The 22,700-nt window shown below is 50.7% G+C and overlaps 1 protein-coding gene across 1 annotated transcript; it reads left to right on the top strand.

The window, feature by feature from the left end:
- Positions 1-1,580: 1,580 nt before the first annotated feature.
- LOC142363656 (olfactory receptor 14A16-like) lies at positions 1,581-2,504 on the top strand. Its single transcript, XM_075439674.1, has one exon. The coding sequence runs from the start codon at positions 1,581-1,583 to the stop codon at positions 2,502-2,504; it is 924 nt and encodes a 307-aa protein (XP_075295789.1).
- The last annotated feature ends 20,196 nt before the right edge of the window (positions 2,505-22,700 follow it).

The following is a 22,700-nucleotide window of genomic DNA, read 5'->3' as shown; positions in this document are numbered from 1 at the left end:
GGGGACAGGGAAATACCTCCCAGGAGGAAAATCTCCAGGTAGCAGGATTATGATCAGGAAAAGACAGGAAAGGAAAAGCAGAAATATTGTGGGAGGGAGATGTGAGAAAAATCTGCATCATCCCCTCCGGTGCAGAGTCCTTCCTCTGAGCAAGCCCCCTTGCCTCCTCTCACAGCCACCAAAGCCTCTTCCCTCAGGGCTGTGGGCTCCAAGCCATGAACCACCTCTCCTCTGCAGCAGAGCTCCAGCAGAGCCATGGGACAGCTCTCCAGTCACGTGTCCATTTCTCTTCTGCAGGTCATAGGGGCTCAGAGCTCAACTGCCCAGCAATGTTGGTGTCTGGGAGGCGGCGTGCACAGCTGGGTACGGGTAACGCTGTGCTGAGGGCCCGGTTGCTTCTGCCCTGGCTTCTCTCAGCCAGACCCTCCCTGCATATTTGGTTGTTTCTCCACTTGCCTGTGTTATTGCTGTTCTAATTTCATTGTTTCTGTCAGCTTCTTTAGGGAGCTGGAGATTCACCTGCAGCATCACAGGCTGATCTTTTGGCTCCATTCCTGCAGGTGACTCCATGGGAACAAATGCCCCAGCTTTCATCTCCCCTGTGGGGCTGTGGGCACCGCAGTCTGTGGGGCTGGAGGATCAGCTAATTTTCCCTTCACCATATGCTATCCTTAGAACACTTGGCTATCTCCTTGATGTGTCCTTCCAAGCTGTGAGCTGCCCTCCACAATGCCAACCTGTCCTCTCACACCCTTTTGTTATGTGCAAGCCCCATGGAGAAGCTCGGAGATGCTACAGGGGAGGAAATCCTGTCGGGTTGGTAAAATGAGCCATGTCCTTGGCTAGAAGTGAGGTGCTGAGACCCTGAAAAAGGGTGAGACATTTAGCAGTCTGCACTGGATCCCTCTCTTCTCTGTAGCATCTGGTTGTTTTCCTGGATAACACAGGAATGTGCTCATTATCCACCTCATGAAGAATAAGCCCAGGGCAGCTCAGAACAACTCAGAGGGACAGACCAGCTGCCCTCCTTCTGCACTAAGCCACAAGCAATTTTTACACCTCACAAGACTCCCTCTCTTCTCCAGAAGTGCAGTAGGAATGCTGAGAGTTTCTGACATCAAAACACACCCCTAAGGTGACATGAGGGAAGCTGTAGGAACCCAAAACCTCTGAGACTGCCTTCTGCCATCCCCATTCCTTAGCACTGGCCGTGCAGATGCTGAAAATCCCTTCTGCAATAAGAGCAGATTCCTCTGGCAAAGTCTCACACCAGGTCTGGACCTTGGCCCACAATGCCCATGAACCCTTGTGCCACCATGCCCATGAACCCACCGCTGCAGAGCAGAGCTGGCTCCTTGGCAGCCCATGGGAAGAGATCCTGCTCCTCCTGGTATACTCTGCCAGCATCAACCAGAGCTGCAGCCACAGAGCTGAAGGAAGGGCTTTGTGAAAAGGAATGGGGTGTGTAGGAAGCAGGGTGAGATTCTAGGAGAATAGCTTTGATTTTCCTCCGAGAAGTCTGCCCTAACTCTTCACTGATTATTCCTCTAGAAACAGGATCTCATGCATAGAGGAAGCAAATGACCAACGACAGCTCCATCACCCAGTTCCTCCTCCTGGCATTCGCAGACACACGGGAGCTGCAGCTCTTGCACTTCTGGCTCTTACTGGTCATCTACCTGGCTGCCCTCCTGGGCAATGGACTCATCATCACTGCCATAGCCTGCGACCACCATCTCCACACCCCCATGTACTTCTTCCTCCTCAACCTCTCCCTCATCGACCTGGGTTCCATCTCCACGACTCTGCCCAATGCGATAACCAATTCCCTCTGGAATACCAGGGCCATCTCCTACTGGGGGTGTGCTGCCCAAGTCTTTCTATTTGTCTTTTTCATTTCATCAGAGTTTTATCTGCTTACGGTCATGGCCTATGACCGCTACATTGCCATCTGCAAACCCCTGCACTACGGGACCCTCCTGGGAAGCAGAGCTTGTGTCCACATGGCAGCAGCTGCCTGGGGCAGTGGGATTCTTGATGCTGTGCTGCACACGGCCAGTACATTTTCAGTACCACTCTGCCAAGGCAATTCTATGGAGCAATTCTTCTGTGAAATCCCCCAGCTCCTCAAGCTTGCCTGCTCAGAATCCTACCTCAGGGAACTTGGGGTCCTTGTGCTTAGTGCCTGTTTATCTTTTGGGTGTTTTGTTTTCATTGTGCTATCCTATGTGCAGATCTTCAAGGCCGTGATGAGCATTTCCTCTCAGCACGGACGATGCAAAGCCTTTTCCACATGCCTCCCTCACCTGGCTGTGGTGTCTCTGTTTATGAGTATCGGTACATTTGCCTACCTGAAGACTCCCTCCATCTCCTCCCCGTCCCTGGACCGGGTGGTGGCAGTGCTGTACTCGGTGGTTCCTCCTGTCATGAACCCCCTCATCTACAGCATGAGGAACCAGGAGCTCAAGGATGCAGTGTGGAAACTAATGGTTGGATACTTTTAAGACGCAAAAAACTGCCCACCTTCTTCTGCATATCATTTACGTAGTTGGTTTTCTTTGATTTGGTTTGGTTTTCAGCTTTTCTAAACTGTAACAATATTGTCCATAAAGAAATTTCATTGTGCATACCATTCCTAAATTAGTATCTACCTGTCTTGTGTCATCCAGAGACTGCATAATGATGAGCCATGCTCTGTGTTTTACAACAAAATACAGGACCTCACAGTCAATATTTGTCCAAGATCCTTTTGTCTGAGAGCTTTTCTGGGGCTGCAGGGGCAGTGCCTGCGTGCAGAGGTGGTGGGGAGAAGAGTCCCAGCACAGCAAATGCTGCCAGGGAGCACCAGCACTTGGTCTTTCCCAAGGTGGTCTCTTTCAACTGCCACGCTTTCCTTCCAAGCCTTTGTGTTACTGTGAGGCGTGAGAGCACTGGCAGCTTGGTCATAGACCTGCGGCACGACAGTCCTTTGCCAGAGGCAGGAACAAGCAATGGGCACCTCTGTGACAGAGCTGATATTTACAACAGCATTTCCATCAGGAAAGGGGTTCTCCTAAGGGCAGTGCCTGAAGGTTTAGGTCTGCTTCTAATGTTTTTCTCAAGAAAATGCAGCAGAGAGAAAACACCAGCGAAGAGATGAAGTGTGTGAGTGTGCATGGTGGGGGCACATGGCTGTGTCCTATCACAGCTGGGCTTCCTGGGAGAGGCACGAAGGACCAGCAGAACAGGGTACGTTCTCAGCCCGTGTTTGCTGAGCACCTGGGCGAATCTGTCCCAGAGCAATCATCACCGAACAGCCAATAACAACCACCATTTCCAACACTGGACTCTCACCTAAGTTTGGAGATGTTGTTTGTCCCTCCACGGAGGGACACCAAATGACTAGGTCAGAAGTCTTTATTTGCCTTGGCATATGAGACACAAGCATGCACAGAACCTGAGTGGGAACAAATGCTTTCAGCTATTCCTGGGGGCATGTGGAGGGGCACCAGGTGCCCACCAAACCACACTATCAATCCCTCTCCTCAGCTGGACAGGGGGATAAAAGTAAAAAAAGGCCTTATGGGTCAAGATAAGGACAGGCAGATCACTCAGCAGTTACCGTCATGGGCAAAACAGACTCGACTTGGTGAAATTTATTTCATTTCTTACCAATCAAGTCAGAGTAAGGTAAAGAGAAATAAGAACCAATCTAAAAAGCACCTTCCCCTCACCCCTTCCTTCTACCTGGGCTCAGCTTCACTCCCAGGGTCTCTACTTCCTTCCCCCAAGCAGTGCAGGGGAACAGGGAGTGGAGTTGCAGTCAGTTCAGCACATGTTGTCTCTGCCGCTCCTTCCTCCTCAGGGGGAGGACTCCTCACACTCTTCCCTACTCCAGCATGAGGACCCTCTCATGGGAGACAGTCTTCCATGAATTTCTGAAATGTGGGTCCTTCCCACAGGCTGCAGTTCTTCACGAACTGCTCCAGTGTGGGTCCCTTCCATGGGGTGCAGTCCTTCAAAAACAGGCTGCTCCAGCGTGGGCCCCCCCATAGGGTCACAAGTCCTGCCAGAAAATCCACTCTGGCATGGGCTCTTCTTTCCATGAGGCCACAGGTCCTGCCACAAGCCTGCTCCAGCACAGGCTCTCCACGGGGTCACAGCCTCCTGCTCCAGGGTGAGGTCCTCCCTGGCTGCAGATGATTATCTGCTCCACTGTGGACCACTGTGGACTACAGAGGGGACAGCCTGCATCACCATGCTCTTCACCATGGGACTCAGGGGTATCACAGAATAATTAAGGCTGGAAAAGACCTCTAAGATCAAGTGCAACTGTCAACTCAACACCACCATGGCTACTAAATCATATCACAAAGTGCCACATCCAGACATTTTTTGAACACCTCCAGGGATGGGGACTCCACCACTTCTCTGGGCAGTCTGTTCCACTGCCTGACCACTCTTTCAGTAAAGAAATTTTTGACTAATATCCAATCTAAACCTCCCCTGATGTAACTTAAGTCCATTGCCTCTCATCCTATTGCAAGTTACTTGGGAGAAGAGACGAACATCAGCCTCACTACAACCTCGTTTCAGGTAGTTGTGGAGAGCCATAAGGTCTCCCCTCAGCTTCCTCTTCTCCAGAATAAACAACCTCAGTTCCCTCAGCCGCTCCTCATAACCAACGCATGTAGCATGGGCAATAAACAGGAGGAACTGGAAGCCATTATACAGCAGGACGGATACGTGCTGACAGCTAAGACCTGGTGGCCATCACAGGAAAATGCTGGGACGACTTGCCTGACTGGCATGCTGTCGTGGATGGCTATGGACTCTTTAGAGAAGACAGGCCAACAAGGAGAGGTGGTGGAGTTGCTTTGTATGTGAGGGAGAAACTGGAATGTATTGAGCTTTGCCTGGGGACAGATGAAGAAGGAGTTGAGAGCTTATGCGTTAGAATTAAGGGACAGGCTCATATCGGTAACGTTATTGTGGGTGTGCACTACAGGCCACCTGACCAGGAGGAGGAAGTTGATGAGGCCTTCTACAAGCAGCTGCAGGCAGCCTCACAGTCACAGGCCCTGGTTCTCTTGGGGGACTTCAACCACCCTGACATCAGCTGGGAAGACCACACAGCCAGGCACGCGCAATGCAGGAGGTTCCTGCAGAGCATAATGATAACTTTCTGATGCAAGTGGTGGAGGAACTCAGGTGTCCTGGTGACAGAGGTTGCAGAGAAGGCAGAGCTACTGAATGCCTTCTTTGCTTCAGTCTTCAGTGCCAAGGCAGGCCCTCAGGAATCCCAGGCCCTGGAGGCAAGAGATGAAGCCTACAGAGAGGATGACCTTCCCTTGGTTGAGGAGGACTGCGTGAGAGATTGCTTAAGCAATCTGGATGCCCACAAATCCATGGGCCCCGATGGAATGCACCCACGAGTGCTGAGGGAGCTGGCGGATGTCATTGCTGAGCCACTCTCCATCATCTTTGAGAGGTCCTGGAGGACAGGAGAGGGGCCCGAGGACAGGAGAAAAGCCAATGTCACTCCAATCTTCAAAAAGGGCAAGAAGAAGGACCCAAGGAACTACAGGCCAATCTGCCTCACCTCCATCCCGGGAAACATGATGGAGCAACTCATTCTAGAGGTCATCATCAAGCAAGTGCAGGAAAAGAAGGTTATCAGGAATAGTCAGCATGGATTCACCAAGAGGGTATCATGCTTGACCAATCTGGCAGCTTTCTACGATGCTGTGACTGGCTGGGTAGATGAAGGGAGAGCCGTGGATGTTGTCTACCTTCACTTCAGCAAGGCTTTTGACACTGTCTCCCATAATATCCTCCTAGGGAAGCTGAGGAAGTGTGGGCTGGATGAGTGGTTGGTGAAGTGGAGCTGGCTGAATGGCAGAACTCACAGGGTTTTCATCAGCGGCGCTGAGTCTAGTTGGAGGCCGATAACTAGTGGTGTCCCCCAGGGGTCAGTACTGGGCCCAGTCTTGTTAATTTCTTCATCAACGACCTGGATGAAGAGTTAGAACGTACCCTCAGCAAGTTTGCTGATGACACCAAACTGGGAGGAGTGATAGATACACCAGAAGGCTGTGCTGCCATTCAGCGTGACCTGGACAGGCTGGGAAGTTGGGCAGAGAGGAACATAATGAACTTCAACAAGGGCAAGTGCAGGGTCCTGCACCTGGGGAGGAGCAACCCCATGCATCAGTACAGGCTCGGGGTGGACCTGTTGGAGAGCAGCTCTGTGGAGAGGGATCTGGGTGTCCTGGTGGACGATAGGTTGACCGTGAGCCAGCAATGTGCCCTGGATGCCAAGAAGGCCAATGAGATCCTGGGGTGCATTAAGCAGAGTGTGGCCAGCAGGTTGAGGGAGGTTCTCCTTCCCCTCTACACTGCCCTAGTGAGGCCCCATCTGGAGTACTCTGTTCAGTTCTGGGCTCCCCACTTCAAGAAAGATGAGAAGCTACTGGAGAGAGTCCAGTGGATGGCTACGAGGATGGTGAGGGGACTGTAGCATCTCTCCTATGAGGAAAGGCTGAGGGAGCTGGGCTTGTTCAGCCTGAAGAAGAGAAGGCTGCGAGGGGACCTTATAAATGCCTGTAAATATCTTTAAGTTTGGGTGACAGCAGGACGGGGTCAGACTGTTTTTAGTGGTGCCCAGTGACAGGACAAGGGGCAATGGGCACAAACTGAGGCACAGGAAGTTCCGTCTGAACATGAGGAAGAACTTGTTCACTCTGAGGGTGACGGAACACTGGACCAGGCTGCCCAGGGAGGCCATGGAGTCTCATTCTATGGAGATATTCAAGACCCCCCTGGACAAGGTCCTCCACAGTCTACTGTAGGTGACCCTGCTTCGGCGGGAGGGTTGGACTAGATGACCCACAGAGGTCCCTGCCAACCCCTAACATTCTATGATTCTATGATTCTATGAATATTGGAGCTGTCACAAACCAGCATCCCTCTAGCCACTGCAGGAGGGAAGAGCTGACTCCTTGGGAGCCCACAGTCCTGCTAATCATTAGACACTCAAGACAGCAGGAACCAGAGAAAGGAGATGAACTGGAACAGGGGCGGGGGGTTATGGGAGGGGAGGAATATTAAGAGAGGGGAGCAATATTGTGAGAAATTGTCTGGCTTTGCTCTGAGAAGTCTCACCCAATTTTGTCACTGTCTTTTTCCTCTAGAACAGGTCCCTGTGCTCAGAGGTAGCAAATGTCCAACAGCAGCTCCATCACCCAGTTCCTCCTCCTGGCATTGGCAGACACACAGGAGCTGCAGCTCTTGACCATCTGGCTCTTCCTGGCCATCTACCTGGCTGCCCTCCTCAGCAACAGCCTCATCATCACTGTCATAGCCTGTGACCACCACCTCCACACCCCCGTGTACTTCTTCCTACTCAACCTCTCCTTCCTTGACCTTGGCTGCATCTCCACCATTCTCCCCAAAGCCATGGCCAACTCCCTCTGGGACAGAAGGGCCATCTCCTACTTGGGATGTGCTGCACAAGTCTTTTTTATCGTTTTGTTGATCTCCGCTTAGTACTTTCTCCTCACCATCATGACCTATGACAGCTATGTTGCCATCTGCAGACCCCTGCACTACGGGAACCCTCCTGGGAAGCAGAGCTTGTGTCCCCTCTGAGCAGGGACGGCACAAAGCCTTTTCCACGTGTTTCCCTCACCTGGCCATGATCTCCCTGTTTACCAGCACTGGCACATTTGCTTGCCTGAAACCCCCCTCCATGTCCTCCCCATCCTTAGATGTGGTGGTATCCCTTCTCTACTCAATGATTCCTCAAGCATTGAACACCCTCATCTACAGCATAAGGAACCGGGAGCTCAAGGATGCTCTAAGGAAACTCACCCAATGGATCCTGTTTCACCAACACTAACATTTCCCAGGGTTCATTTCAGGCCACAGGTCTGCTGTTTTCTCTTCTGTCAATCCTGCTTATAGATAATTTTCTGGGTTTATATTCCTTGTCTTTGGGCTTGATCCTGTTGTATCTGACTCTTGCACAACACTCTGTCAGATGTGGCCTGTCAGATAGCAGTGCTTCAATAGACTGGGATCTCTTGGGTGCAGTGCCTGAAGGTTGGGCTCTTCCTTAAATGTAGCTTCCAAGAAAACATCCAAGGAATGGGTCTTTTAAAGAGTCTGTTCTCTTTGGGTTATCAATGGTTTTGAGGTTAAGATCCTTTTACATTTGTTTTACACTGGACCAAGGGTTCTGGATTCCAAAGCTCTCTTCTTCTTGTCCAATGACAGGGGAGATGGTCCATGAGCTCTCCATTATCTCCTCAGGTTTCCTCCTCTGTGACAGGACTGATGGCATATACTGAACTCTCTGGAATTTAATTTGGAGGGGTGAGGATAGAAGAGCATGTGGACTCACCACGTGCCCTGGTTGAATAGATGGAGACTCAGAAGATGAAACGCTGTCAAAGGTGAAGTTCATGAAATGTAAAGCACTAAATTGGCATACCCATGAAGGAGGACTCTGCAGTGCCATGGGCGTCATTGGGAACACAGCAGTCACAGGAAGAGGTCCTGGAGAGATGTGGGAGCTGCCTGAGGACCCCCAGGGCCAAGATTCTACTGCTGTCCTGGGAAGTGGGGCTGGTGGGAGCAGAGGAGAGGGCAAATTCAGTCAGGGTTGGGGACCACCCACCATATGAATTTAGGAGAGCCAGAGAGTGCCTAGCTTCTGTTTCCTCATGCCCTTGAGGCCAACACAATCCGTGGGGCTGATGGGGATTCTGAACACCCTTCTCTGCTCTCCAGGACATGCTGTGCCCTTCAGAGGGGCTGGGGCTGTGGGTTGACTGTCCCGAGCTCTGCAGCACCCGCCAGTGTGTACTGCCATGGGCCCAGCACAGACTGGGCGGCTCTGCTGGGCTGGGAGAGGGTAGGGGAGGCGGGCAGAGCTGGGGAGAGACTGGGCTGAGCTGGGAAGTGCCCGGGAGAGGAAAGTGCCAGTGTAGAGCTGAGCTGTGTGAGTGTGCAGGGTGGGGGAACAGAGCAGGGTGCTGATGGAAAAGATGCAGAAGAGAGGGCCCTGGTCTGTGCCATTTTGAGGAGGGACCTTTGATGCATGGTCACCCCACTCTCCCGCAGGGCTCAGTGTTGGTCTCTGGTGGATTTCTCAAAAACCCATCTCTCGCAAACTTTGCTGTCCATAATGTGCTCCAGGCCCCAACAATCCTTCATATTCCTTTGGTCATTTGGGGTGAGCTGTCCCAGCTGTTCCCTTGCTAACTTCTTCTGTACCTCCAGTCTACTTGCTGGGCAGGCAGAGTGTGAGGAAAAGGAGGCTTTCATGCTCTGTGAGGACTGCTCAGCAGTGTCCAAAACACTGGTGTGTTATCAGTTTAGTTACAAATCCAAAGCAGATCACCATATGGGCTGCTGTGAAGAGAACTAACTGCATCCCAGCCAGGTCCAGGCTGAGGAGTGAACAATGTCTTATTTAAATGTCCTGAAAAAATCTGTGAATCCCAGTACCTGGCTCTGATGGGGCACTCCTCAGTCTCCCAAGTATTCACCGGCCAAGTGAGACAGGAGGAAGAAAACAGTCCATGTGGTTTCTAGTGGTGTTTGTACAAAAGTTCTGAGCACAGCTGCGCAACAGGCCATGCGCCATGATATTCATCTGCACCGGTCAGTCCCAACAGAGGATGAGCTGGCCAGGGGTGTAAAGACTAGTGTCAGCCTTGACCATAGTGACCATGAAGTTGTGATGTCTCAGATCCCCAGGTAGGTGGGGAAGGAGAGTAGCAGAGATCAGACCCTGGACATCAGGCAATGAGAGTTTGTCCTATTGAGGGCACTGGCAAGTGGGATCCCATGGATGCAGTGTCAGGGCCCTGAGAACATCCATAGGCCTTCTTGCCCCTGAGCAGCCTCACCTGGGGATTCCACCCACTCCTCTGTTCCATAGGCCCAGGAGACTGTCTTAGTGCAAGCCGGAGTTGCAGCCATAGCTTTATCTATGCTGTATGTGTACTGGTCTCCAAACACAGCCATAGACACAGCTTTGCCTGCACATGGACTTCATTGACTTGGGCTTGCGGACTCGCTTCCCAGCTCATTCTTGATCACTTATACAAGCAAATGACGCTGTGGCCCTCCAAGTGCCAGACCCCAGCTGATTCACAGAGGCCTAGGGCCTTTCTGATTCCTTTTTTCCCACCACTTGGTGAGGTTTTGGGAGGAGAGGAACAGGTGAGGTTTCTGGGTGCCAGTGATTGAAAGTTTAGAAGAAAGACATCACATGAGAAGTGATCTAAAGGCCATGCTAGTTCCAGACTCTTAACTTCAGCTCCTTTCTCGAAGGCCTTCAACCATCCACAAGAGCCCCTTCCACTTCACTGTCTTTTAGCAATGAAGTTGAGAGTACCCAAGTTAGAGCCTTACTTTCAATTCTGTTCCAGCCTAAAGCAACCCAACTGTGGGAAGACATCTGAGGAAGCTTGTAGAAGGTGGATGTTCCCAGGAATTTCAAGAGGCCTGATGTACCAATAGCTGTGTTCAGGGAGCTGGTCAAATGCATCATCTCCATTTCTGTACTGGAGGCTTAGATGCGTGCTTCATGTGTAAACTCTCTCTGTGGGTGCTAACACTTACTGTGTAAGCTGGTCTGACCTCAGAGCTGGCCTCTCTTTGAACTGGGCACTGGAGTTGAGACCTTCTGAGCTCCACTCCACCCTGAGTTGTCCTATAATGTAGAGGCCCGCATCTCCAGCTTCATCTCTTCTGGCAGAACGTGTAGGAAAGCACAGGCTCATGGAAGGGCTGGTGGGAAAGAGACTGTTGGGGGTCTCTAGGGCAGCCTCCAGTCTCACTGTGACATTGTGGAGATGAAATGTGAAGAGATCCAAAGGTAGAGATCACAGCAATGCTCCTCCTAGTCCATTTTATTTTGCTTAAAGCTCAGCCTAAAGCTCCCAAGAAGCACTTTGTGGCTGTTGCTTCTGTCATATCTTACTAAACCATATCCCAAAGTGCCATATCTACACGTTGTGTTTTGAGGTGTTCAAAAAACCTGTAGATACGGCACTTTGGGATATGATTTACTAAGCATGGTGGTATTGGGCAGATGGTTGGACTTGATGATCTTAGAGGTCTTTTCCAACCTATGATTCTATGATTCCTATGATTCCGACGATCACTTGCCACTATAGAGGAGAGCTTGGCTCAGTCAACTCTCCAGGTAGCTGTAGGCTCGTACCACGGCAACCCATGCCTCCCCTTCAGGAGGCCAGAGATGCATAATTCCCTCAGACTCTCCTCACAGTTCATACTTTAGGCCCCCTCGTTTCATCTTGGCAGACCTCATCTGGACCTTCTTCAGTTTCTCCAATTTCATTCTGAAATGTGAGGCCCACTGGCTGCTATGGCATCTGCTATCATGATGCCCAGGCCCTTCTCTTCAGGGCACTCCTTTGCCAGTCAGTTCCTTCCCCATTCTGCTACATGGGCTTGTTCTGTTTCTTCTAAACATTCAGGTTCCTGTTGGCCAAATCACCAGGTGTGTCAAGGTCCCATGGACAGGACCTGCAACAATCTGGCTTTTAAAGTATGTGTACCAATGGTCTTCCTGAGTTATGGCGCTCCTAACATTACTGTAAAATAAGTTTTGGGGATAAGAAAAGAGTACTAGTGTTCATGGAGTTTCTAAGCAAGCTGGAAAGCACTGCTGTAATCATCAGTAAACGGAGGGTCCAAAATGATCAAATGCAGGTTCAGTTGGGAAATGGCAAAGAAGACAGCATTTTTTTGCATAGGAGGGGATAAGAATGGTTAAAGAGGACTGGAGAGGTAGGAAGAGTGAAAAGGGAATGAAAGGGGAAGTAAAGAAATTGATTTGGACTCTTTTGGGAATACTTGTCAAGCAGCCTGGCATCTGGGCAACACCGCCTGGAGCAGGACAAGAAAACTGCAGCTGGTCTGACTGTACTAATATCTGACTTACTTACATGGTCGTGGGTCACCTGAGAACTTTCACTAGTGTTCTTAAGGGAAGAGCAAGAGAGGAAGGAACCCCAGTATCATTTAGGTTTCCCATCTCCTTCGTGGGACTGGAGGAGGTCTCTGGTCTGGCCTTGCATTCACATTAGGGCCAGCTATGGAGTCAGACCACATTGCTCAAGGCTTGATCCAGTGGTGGCTGGAAAGCTTCCAAGGACAGAGATGGCACTACATCTCTGGAAGACTTACTGAAATGTTTGTATGTTGGATGCCCTCGTGGACAGCAATACTTTCCTTTTCTCTATCCTGAATCTTTCTTTGTTCCACATCTTACTATTGTCTGTAATCCTCCTGCCAAGCACCATGGTAACAAGACTGGCTCCATCTTCATGGAGACTTTGCACAGGGACAGAAAGCCTGTCATGAGATTCTTGAGCTCTTCCACTCTTCAGGCTAAAGAAGACCCTTGCCCTCAATTTCTCCTGCCAGACAAGTGCTTGAGCCTCTGAGCATCTTGGCGGCCCCGCACCAAACTCTTTCCCAGTTATCAACAAATTCCTTGCTGTGGTGGGGTGACTCTGGCCAATAGCCCAGCAGCTTCTCACTCTTCCCTCCCCTTCCCCAGTGGGACAGGACAGAGAACAGGAAAAAATAAAGTGTGAAAAGTTTCAGCTCAAGAGAAGAACAGTTTAATAGGTGAAGAGAAGAAATTTTAAAAGCCTCACCAAGTTAAACAAAGACCATCTTTCACCACCTCCCACAAGCAGACAGATGCTCTGCCTCTCTCCGAGCAGCAGAATCCTTGAACAATCAAAACCTCCACATCCTTCTTCCTCTGTCCCAAGCTTTTCTTCCTGAGCATGAGGTCATATGGTATGGAATATCCCTCTGGGTAGTTTGGATCAGCTGTCCTGGCTGTGTCCCCTCTCAACTTTTTTCCATCTGCCTACATATTTGTTACAAGGGAGCAGAGTGAGAAACAGAGAAGGCCTTGACACTGGGCAAACATGGATGAGCAATAGCAATACAGTGTTGTGTTACAAGCATGGAGTTTTCTTTACTCCCATGGGCTCAGCAAACAGCCATCCTCCAGGACATCTGGTGGTCTGGTCCAGAAGAGAAGCAATGTTGGGCTGGCCTTTATCCCTTAGGATAGTGAGAGCTGCAGCCCATGGAGGACCTCGGTGGAGCAGGATCCTGGCAGAAACCACTGCATATGGAGAGAAGCCCATGAAGGTGCAGGTTTTCTGGCAGGCCCTGTGGCCTGTGGGGGACCCATGCTGGAACAGCCTGTTCCTGAAGGACTGTACCCTGTGGAAAGGATCCACTCTGCAGCAGTTTGTGGAGAATTGAGGCCAGTGGGAAAGAGCCACAATGGAGAATTTCAGAAACAAAGTGTTATGAACTGACTGCCACTCCCATTCCACATCCTCCCTATGACACTTGGGTGTTAGGAGTTAGGAGTGAAGTGGAGCTTGGGAAGAAAACCATGAGGAGTCAAGGATAATTCCCTCTGCTGCCCCACAGTGTCCAAGTACATCCCAGTGAACTCCAGGTAGGGCATGCCTCCTTCACCACTGCTCTCTCAGATGATCATCCAACTGTTTGTTTACCCATTTCTTTGTCAACCCATCCAGACTGTAATGGCCTAACCTGGGAAAAAGAACATTGAGGGAAACCATGTCAGAAGGGTCAAAAATGGCATCCACTGTTCTTTACTCATGCACAAATGCTGATACTTCATCATGATGGCAATCAGGTTTGAGAGTCATGATTGATCCATCATCAATCCATGCTGACTGCTTTTGGACATGTTCTTTTTTAGGTGCACAGAAATGCCAAAGTGACCTTGTACAGCCTGCGGTTCCCTGGGTTGACTTTCTGAGCTCTTTCAACAACAGGCGCTACATTGCCTTGTCCTCACTCACAAGAGCCCTCGACCAATGCCAGGAAGCTTTGAAAGGGATATTCCAAAGAAATGTCAATCTCCCCCTATCACTTCATTACCATTATTCTCCCTGTGAAATGGTGTATTGAATTTCTCAAAACTTTCATATATTCTCACCTGTCTTCACTATTTCTAAAGTATTTTTTTCAGATGCAGGCTGCCTAGACAAAGGCCCTTTCCGTTATTCTCCAGTTTTCTCCTCCCTTTACTCTTTGTGCATTCAGATTCCTGTCACCTACCGAGCTGCTGTTTTGACATCAGGGAGTTAAATGTTTACCTGCCTTTCAGTAGTCTGATTGTCTCCTTTGCCAACTCTCTAATTATGTTTATGACTATTTTTTTTCCTCTACCTAGCTACAATATTTTTCATAGGATTATGTCTTATAGGAAGGCAACCTCATTAGATGTAGATTGTAATTGCCATGTCATTGCAGAGAGTGTTTTGTTTATGGAACTTGATTATGTTTTAATTAGTTTTCTTGCAAATAGGAAAACTCCTGCTGTTCGTGTGTGCAGCCAGCTCTCTGTGGAGAGAAGGTGGGAGATGGTGCAATGGAGCTGTAACATCCAGTTGCAGAGACGAGTGAAGGAGCCTGACGCAAAGAGCAGTGACACAAGTCCCAGGTGGCCGATGAGAGAAATGTTGAGGTTGGGGAGGTGAGGAGCAAAGTTGTCCATAGAGTGTCAGATGTCAAGGGACTGCTTCTCCTACCTGTCCAGCCCTCCTGAGAAGACACCCTGGAACAATATCACTTGAACAATGTTTCTACCACTAATTCTGTAAACTGAAGAGCACTTAAAAACTTCCCTTAAAATAAAAACAATATTTTTATTAGGCACAGTATAACATCTTCCTCCTTATCTATACTGTGAAAAAGCTCCTGCTAGTCTTGAAGAATTGAAGAAATTTACAGGAGCTTGTTAACTTGGCACTTTCTGTATTTTAATGACTCCCATGGGGTATTTGGTGTTGAGTCCATGAACCTCAGATGCTGAGAGGAAATGAAAAAAAATGCTCAGGAAGGCAGAAGCAAAACTGAAAGTACCTGGAAGCATTGATTGGCCCCACTGCGGTCCATTACTGACAAAGCCTCCCCAGGGACTCCTTAGAGCAGAGAATTGGAGGCCACGATTGAAGGTAGGCAGAGGCACTGTGCAGGTGGCTGCAATGCTGAGAAAACCCTTGGCCTGCTTTATGAAGCAGAAAGGCCAAGGGCTGAGCCCCAGGCCCTGGGAAGGCAGACCCTGCCCCTCACACATGGCTCAGGGCTCTTCTTGGGGACAGCTGAATGTGTGGGTGAGAAATGACAAGCGTAGGAAAAATCTGCGAAACCTCTCAGCCTCCCTAAGAAGACGCGAGGATGAAACACCGCTTAGAGCCTCAAAAGAAAGTTTCTCCTGGTAGGAATCGGTGATAGAGGTAATTGCCATGGCAAAGGGGACAAAGTCCTCGGTCTTGTTGAAACTTTTTGCCCCATCAGAGTCCTTAGCCATCTCTACTGCACATTGTCCTACTCTGTCCCATGCCTGCAATTCTTTCCCTTCGGCCTGTAGTCACACATCTTTGCTTCCCACCTAGCACTCACACCAGCATTTCCATAACTTCACTGATGTCTCTCCACTCTCACTGGTTTTGCCTTGAATTTCAAATCCATGGGAGGATCCAGAGTCCTTCTGGGTGACCTCTTTCACAGCAAGGATACCCTTTGAGGGAGACTGCTTTTTCTTCACCTCTAGTCTGAACCTTCCAAGCAGCATTTTGGGAAGGTTTCCTTCCCTTCTCACTACCAGGAAAAGCTCCATCATCTCGGAAACAACCCTTCAGGCAGATGCAGGCTTCTACTTCAGCGCCCTCAGCCTTCACAAGACTAAAGAATCCCAGCTCCCTCAGCCTCTCCAACAGAGGCTGTAAACCCGGAGCCCCGCATACAGACACACTAGTCCAGATGTGGCTACACCAGTGTGAGTGAGTCAAGTGGGTGATAACTGTCTTGTCTGTGTGGCCACACTCCTCCTAATGCAGTCCTGTATGCTGTGGGGTTCTTCACTTGGAGCATGCACCACTTGCTCATCTGGCATCTCTTGGAATGCCCAGGCCCTTCTCCTCATTGCGACTCCTGAGCTGTTCAGGTCCCCACCTGCCCACATTTTTCTGAGTTATTCTCCCCCACAAAAAATGACTTCCAACTTCTTGTCAAAATTCATCAGGCTTCTACTGCCAAATCCCAGAGATTTTGAAGGTCTCCCTGGAGTGAAGCTCTATTTTGACAGCTTTTGATTTGTGCGTACCACATTGGTGGTGCCGCTGATAAGACAGCAGCATGAAGAATTGCAGGACACGACTGATAAAAGAAGGCGGTACCTGTTCAGTGGAATTTATGACCAAGGGAGGAATTGCCATGGTAACAAGCTTGGAAATGCCAAATGAAGGTGCAAAGGAAGCCAAAGTAGGGCCAGGGAGGAAAGGGTAAATAGAGATGGGCTGTTTGCATGGGAGGGTACAAGAATGGTCAAGGGAAAGATATTGTGAATGGCACACAGCTGAAACCAGGACAGTATCCAATTCTTCTTTTAGACCATCTACATCACACTCAGATCCAACACTTCCCAATAAATCTTTTCCTGTCTTTTGATTTACACACAGAGATATCATTCCTTACTTTCTGGGCCATTCCTCTAAAATGTTCATGGAGTTCACTTAGCCCATGACTTTGGGCTCCATCTGTCCATAACAGTCTTTCAGGGCAGGAGACATGCTGTGTGCTGTTGGATGGTCACATGCTGCATGGGGGATGATAACGGAAGATTGACAAGGAGGATTGCAAACACGTTCAAGTGACTTGCAGCTGGGGTGTCAAAAAAGGACATCAGCATACTAATCATTGTTTGGTCTTGTGTGCTCAACAAGCAGAACATCTGTGTTTAGACAACATAGGTCTGTGATTGACAGACTCCAAGGCAATCTGTCAAACATGCCTGTGATTCCTGCCCTGCTGCGGGAAGGGTCAAGGCACAGTGGAATGTTATGTCTGGGTGAACATCGTACGTACCCAGGTGAAAGAACCAAGTTCAGTAGCTGGCACTCTTTCTCTAGCAGGGACTGAGCTCTGTGGTGTCTGCATTCCTGCTTTGCTCCTGTGCCTCTGCCTAGGTGCTGTATCAGAGATCCCCTGGTTTGCAAGATAATGAAAATAAATCTACTCTTTACATTTCACGTGTGGTTTTATGGTTTTTGCTGCATTCTGCTGTTTTGACTTACTTGTCCTTCTCGTGCTCCCAGCTGAGAGGCACCATTACGGCTGGCAGTAAGAAGGGGTTTTAGCCAGTGCGTCCTTCTGCTGCCTTTTTTCCCGTGCACGAATTAGAACACAAGGAAAATGCAAGCAAATCCCTCTTGGTAACAAGAGAGCCGGGTGTGGGACCTGTGGCTGAGCTGGGGACAGGGAGCACCCCTGCACCAGCCTTGGGGCTTGCTGCCAACCTGCCTTCAAATGAGCTCTCCCAGCAGGTTGGTGCCCAGGGGTTACTTGGAGTTTTGCTCTTCTCCTTGAGGAACCACGTTCGATGCCAAGCACACCCAGAGCCAGGAGAGGACTTCTAGGACAGCTGGGGCTGATGGTGACAGTTCCCACCAGCTGCCCAGGCCAGAGAGATGCAGGTGAGATAGCAGGGAGGAGACACCAACTAATTGCCTCTTCTCTTGCAGGAACAGGCTTTAGCAGCAGGAGAGAGCCAGGAACAAAGGGCCTCTGAGGTCAAAGAAAGTGTCACACAGCCAGAGCACAAAGAGGCGGAAGGAGAGAATCAGGTGCAGGTCCATGGGTGGGACAGTGCTTTCAAGGTACCACCTGCCACCGAAACACGAGAACAGAGAAAGGCACTGGCAGGTGATGGAGTGACTGGGAAGAGTGCCTGGCAGAGGGAAGAGCACGGAGAGACAGGAGACAAGATAGAGAGGGAGGTGAACCAGATGGCAGGTTGAAACTGAGGATGCTCATACTGTGCAGGTCCTGCTGCGCTGAAAACTTAGGCTGTCACGTCGGTAAATACTTCCAGTTTGTAGTGTTTCAATGTTTGTTGTCCAAATCTGTAGGCGTCAGTGACTGCACTCTGTATTACTGAGGATGACTCTAACTTCTCATAATCTTGATGAATTTGGCCACTGGCTAGTTTTGATTTTATAAAAAGATGTAAGAAGTGTTGTGATGTGTTTAGGACTTGCTCACCAAAATGAAAGCTATGTACTAAGGGCTCACGAAATATATGAAGTCAGCAAATACTATAACAGAATGATTGAAGTATTATTTAATTCCTCCTCTCAGCAAATAGACTTGCCTTCATTATTTCACAGTGGCTTCAAAACAAAAGATTACCTGTGCATCCTTTGTCCAAAGACAGTGGATGTCTTCAGAAAATATGTGGCCTCCTTCTACAACCCTTTCTCCCTGCTGTGTGTACTGTGGTGAGGAGTACCTCCAGTGGCTTCTGGATGAGTTCCTGTGCTGAAAACTCCAGCCCATGAGAACATTGCTTTTGGAGCCCCAAAGCATCCCCTGATCCTCAAGCACTTTCCTGCAGGTCGGCAGGAGGGAATTGCAGGGTCACGGGTAAGAAGCTGCTCTCCAAGCCCTTGGCTGAGGTTGTTTTATACAGACAACTCTTCCTGCCCCCTCGGGAGGACGTTCCTCCTCTTCCCACATGCTCCTCCTGCACCTCCCTGAGCCATTTCTCTAGCCATGAGAGTGTCCTCAGTTCTCTGCCATGTTCTTGCCTGGTGCAGGCGGTCTTGGCACTGTGGGGACATTGGGGGAAAGACCAGAGGGGTGGCAGGGCTGGAGCGTCCCCGGGCTGTGCCCTGTGCCTGTCCCGGCTGGTCCCCAGAGGGGCCATGCTGTGGTGGGAGGGGGCAGTCAGGACCCTGTGGACACTGGGAGGGGGTTGCAAGGCCCCAGGGACTGTGGGGATGGGGTCAGCAAGGCCTGGGGCTAAGGCCCACCCCATTGCGGCCAACATTTGGGTGTCAAGAGGATGGCGCCAAGCTCTTTTCAGTGGTGCCCAGTGACAGGACAAGGGGCAATGGGCACAAACTGAAGCAGAGGAAGTTCCGTCTGAACATGAGGAAGAACTTCTTCCCTCTGAGGGTGACGGAGCACTGGAACAGGCTGCCCAGGGAGGTTGTGGAGTCTCCTTCTCTGGAGATATTCAAGACCGGCCTGGACAAGGTCCTGTGCAGCCTGCTGTAGGTGACCCTGCTTCGGCAGGGGGGTTGGACTAGATGACCCACAGAGGTCCCTTCCAACCCCTACTACTCTGTGATTCTGCAACATGTCATGGCCACCAGGTCCCCGTGGGCACCGGTGTCCCAGCACCACCATTCCTGACCCAGGGAGCCCCAGGAGGTGACGGGGCCCGGGGTGATTTGACATGGCAGTGGAGTTTGAGGGTGTGGAGAGGGAAACTGGCAGCTCTTCCAACCTGGCAGATGGCATTTTCAGTTAAATTAACCAAAATGTCTGCTGATGCTCCAAGCCAGACGAGTCAAAAGGACTTCACAGGACAAGGAACACAACTGTACATTTACAGGAGATGGCATTAGGTGACACCAGTGTTGTGAGCTCATGGCCAGGGCACACCTCATAAGGACACGTGTCCCACCCCTCCTTTGTGAGCTCAGCCCAGGTGTATGAAGCCGCCCTTGCCCACCCCGGCTGGTTGCAGACGCTGTCTCTGCTCCTGCACGGCCACACCTGGCCGCAGCTGTGAGAGGCGGTGACAGGCGACGTCGGTGGCTGTTGGTGGCAGCATTTGGCCATCCCTGCAGCCATGAGCCGGGACGGTGTGGGACGCGGCTCTGTGCCGCGCAGCCGCCCCTCACCCTGCCAGGGCCCGGCGCAGAGTGACGAGCACGAGCAGCGGCTGGAGAGGCTGCGGGCTGAGCTGGAGGCTGAACGACGCCGCTGCCACGAGCTGCTCCGCTGCTTCATCGCTGAGACACGCGAGATGAAGGATGCGGTGAAGCGGGAGCAGCAGCTCCTGGCCCAACGGCTGCACGCCACATGGGAGCAGTGGCAGGACCTGGAGCTGCAGCGGCTGCAGGAGCTGAACCAGCGACTGCGGTCAGTGGAGATCTGCCATCTGCTGCGCTCGAAGGAGGCTGACCTGCACGAGCTGCAGGAGGAGCTGGAGCAGCAACGCGATGATGCCGTCCGTCAGGCACGGCACCTGCAGCAGCAGCTGGCCAAGGAGCTGGGGAGAAGAGCCGGGGGGAGCAGCGAGGCCCATGGTAAGCTCCAGGGCGTCCTCAGAAAACTGTGCGGCGAGACCAATGGCGAGAAGGCTGCTCACATCCTCTGCCCTCAAGAGGAACTGCTCCTGCGAAGAAGACTCTTCCAAAAGTACCTCTCGGAGCAGTTTGAGGAGATCAGTTCCTGCAATGAGGCCAGGACCAAGGCTACAGCCTGGCACTGCCTACCGGCCCTCCTGGGCACTGGGGCCATCGGGCCCTGCTCTTTGGAGAGCCTCATGGCATCTTCCTCCTGTGATGGAGATGCGCAGCAGAAAACCCACCAGAGCTTAAGAGACGCTTGTCTCCAGGAGGAAGGGAACAGCGTGGAGGTTTTGCTGAAAGCTGTGGGGCAAGACTTGGTGCCACACAGCTTTGGCTCCCTGCCACAAGGAAGGGCCGGCAGCGAGCGGTCTGTGGCAGAGGTGGGTGTTCAGACTGTCGGGCAGCAGGACAACTGCCTGCCTGGTGGCCGTCACAGCAGGCTGCTGGAGCAGAACGCCCACCTCCAGAGTGCCCTGAAGGAGCTGGAGAGGCAATGCAGTGTCCTTCAAGAGGAAAACAGTCTTCTGAGGAAGGCAAGCTCTCCTGAAGTGCAGGAAGAGGAAGAGAGGCTCAATCAGAAGACTGCTAAGGTGCATCTCCTTAGCAAGCAGCTGCAAGACACAGCCAGGCAACTGCAGAACATCATTTCCCTGATCAATACTACAGACTGGGAGGCACTGGAGAGGCTGAAGCAGAATATGGCTAAGCTGGGTCTCATTAGCAAGCAGCTACAAGGAATAGCCAGGCAACTGGTCAATACTCAAGTGCCACTGCCCATCCAAAGCTCCGCTGAGGAACTGTGCAGGCCATCATTTCCTCAGCAGAGGGCTGCAGAAATGGGAGAACCCACCGGAGCTTTGCTGGCACAGGACGAGCAGGATGACTTCTCACAGAGGGCAGCTGAGGACCTTCAGGCACAAGTGGCTGCAGATGAAGTGAGCTACCAACTTGTGAAGAGTTACAGGTGCAGCTTACGGAGACGACAAACAAAAACAACCAACTGGATGAAGAAATCACTCGCCTCCATGGGCAGATGGGTTTGGCAGAGAGGGCACCTAAGGCGAGTGGCAGAGGAGTGAGATTCTGCCAACTGAACAAACGTCTGTCGTCAGATCCAGCTGGAAGAGACAGAGCAACAACTGAAAGGCATGCGAGAAATGGCAGAAGTCAACAGTTCTAATCTTGCTGAAGAAGTCTCAGATGACCACCCGATGACACCAGAGTCTCCAGAGGCAAGTGACTGGTTGCAGGACACAGATGACATCTGTCCTGTCTTCTTCTAGCTTCTTATTAAATCTTTTCTTGACTATCTCCCTGTGGCATCTCGCTCTCTGTGCTGTGTGTGTGTGAACTGAAAGGACTGTGTGCCAGAGGGGGGGGTCTCAGTGCAGCTGCTGGAGCAAGTGGGGGTCTGGGCCAGCAGGCACTGGGGCAGGAACAGTGCCTGTCCTCAAAACCACTTCTTACTGGGGGACTGGCAGGAGTGAGGTGAGTGAGGGGCTCTACGAGGGTCTTCCCCAGAGCTGGTGTGCAAGGGCTGTGCATGTGCATTCTCACTTGCCCAGAGAGGTTGTAGAGTCTCCTTCTCTGGAGATATTTAAAAGCTGCCTGGACAAGGTCCTGTGCAGCCTGCTCTAGGTGACCCTGCTTCGGCAGGGGGCTTGGACTAGATGACCCACAGAGGTCCCTTCCTTCTGTGATTCTGTGAAAGTGCCTCTAACACAAGCAAAAATGACATAGCCTTTTTCCCCATACACTTTTTCATTGCAGATGGTAAACATGCCAAACGAAAACGGAGACAAATGTAATTCTAAAACTTTCCCTAAAACTTGTAGGAATTCTGAACTGGTTTTGCTTAAATAGGATGTTCACCTTTTGCCTTTGCCTGCAGCACACATTTTCTCATATTGGCCATATTTTGTTTCTTGATGTTCTTTTGTAATTCAGGTGAAACTATAATTGTACTACAGGCCAAACTTCTTTTATCAGGGAAAAGAGAAAGTCCAAACTTGATGTTTCCTGTGCAGGTTACCAGCTCAAATATGGCAGTGATCAATGTTAAAGGATAGTTACAATTTGGTAACAGGATTTGAGGAGCAGGTGTCTCTTTAACTAAAGCTTCCCTGTAATGACATCCTTCACCTCCTGACAAACGTGAGCAGGCTAGAAACCAAATAGGTGTAGTTGCTGGATTGTCTGCATCTGGTCAAAGTCTCTTGGTCCAGCACGTAAATTAGTATGCATGCTGGGTTTCTTCATCGTTTGAGTCTGGGGTAGAATTGGGGTAGGTGGTCCGTGAGTCTGTGGTCGCAATCACTCTCCCCCTGCTGGAGTTGCCTTTCCCCTAGTTACCTGTTTCTTTTGGCAGTCTCTGCAGATTTTCATAGCTCGTTAGCAATTCCTAGGAATTATCGCTCTCTGGTTTTACTTAGGACAGGTACATCCTTCTTATGAAACAGTAACGTT

Source organism: Opisthocomus hoazin, chromosome 19 (assembly GCF_030867145.1).
Source record: "Opisthocomus hoazin isolate bOpiHoa1 chromosome 19, bOpiHoa1.hap1, whole genome shotgun sequence".
In the NCBI taxonomy this organism is placed as follows: Eukaryota; Metazoa; Chordata; class Aves; order Opisthocomiformes; family Opisthocomidae; genus Opisthocomus; species Opisthocomus hoazin.
Note: the sequence above shows the minus strand (reverse complement) of the source record. Positions and strands in the feature narration are given on the sequence as shown.

What these genes read in the sequence shown, in the direction of transcription:
- LOC142363656 (XM_075439674.1), top strand. Translation starts at nt 1,581, where the DNA reads ATGACCAACGACAGCTCCATCACCCAGTTCCTCCTCCTGGCATTCGCA.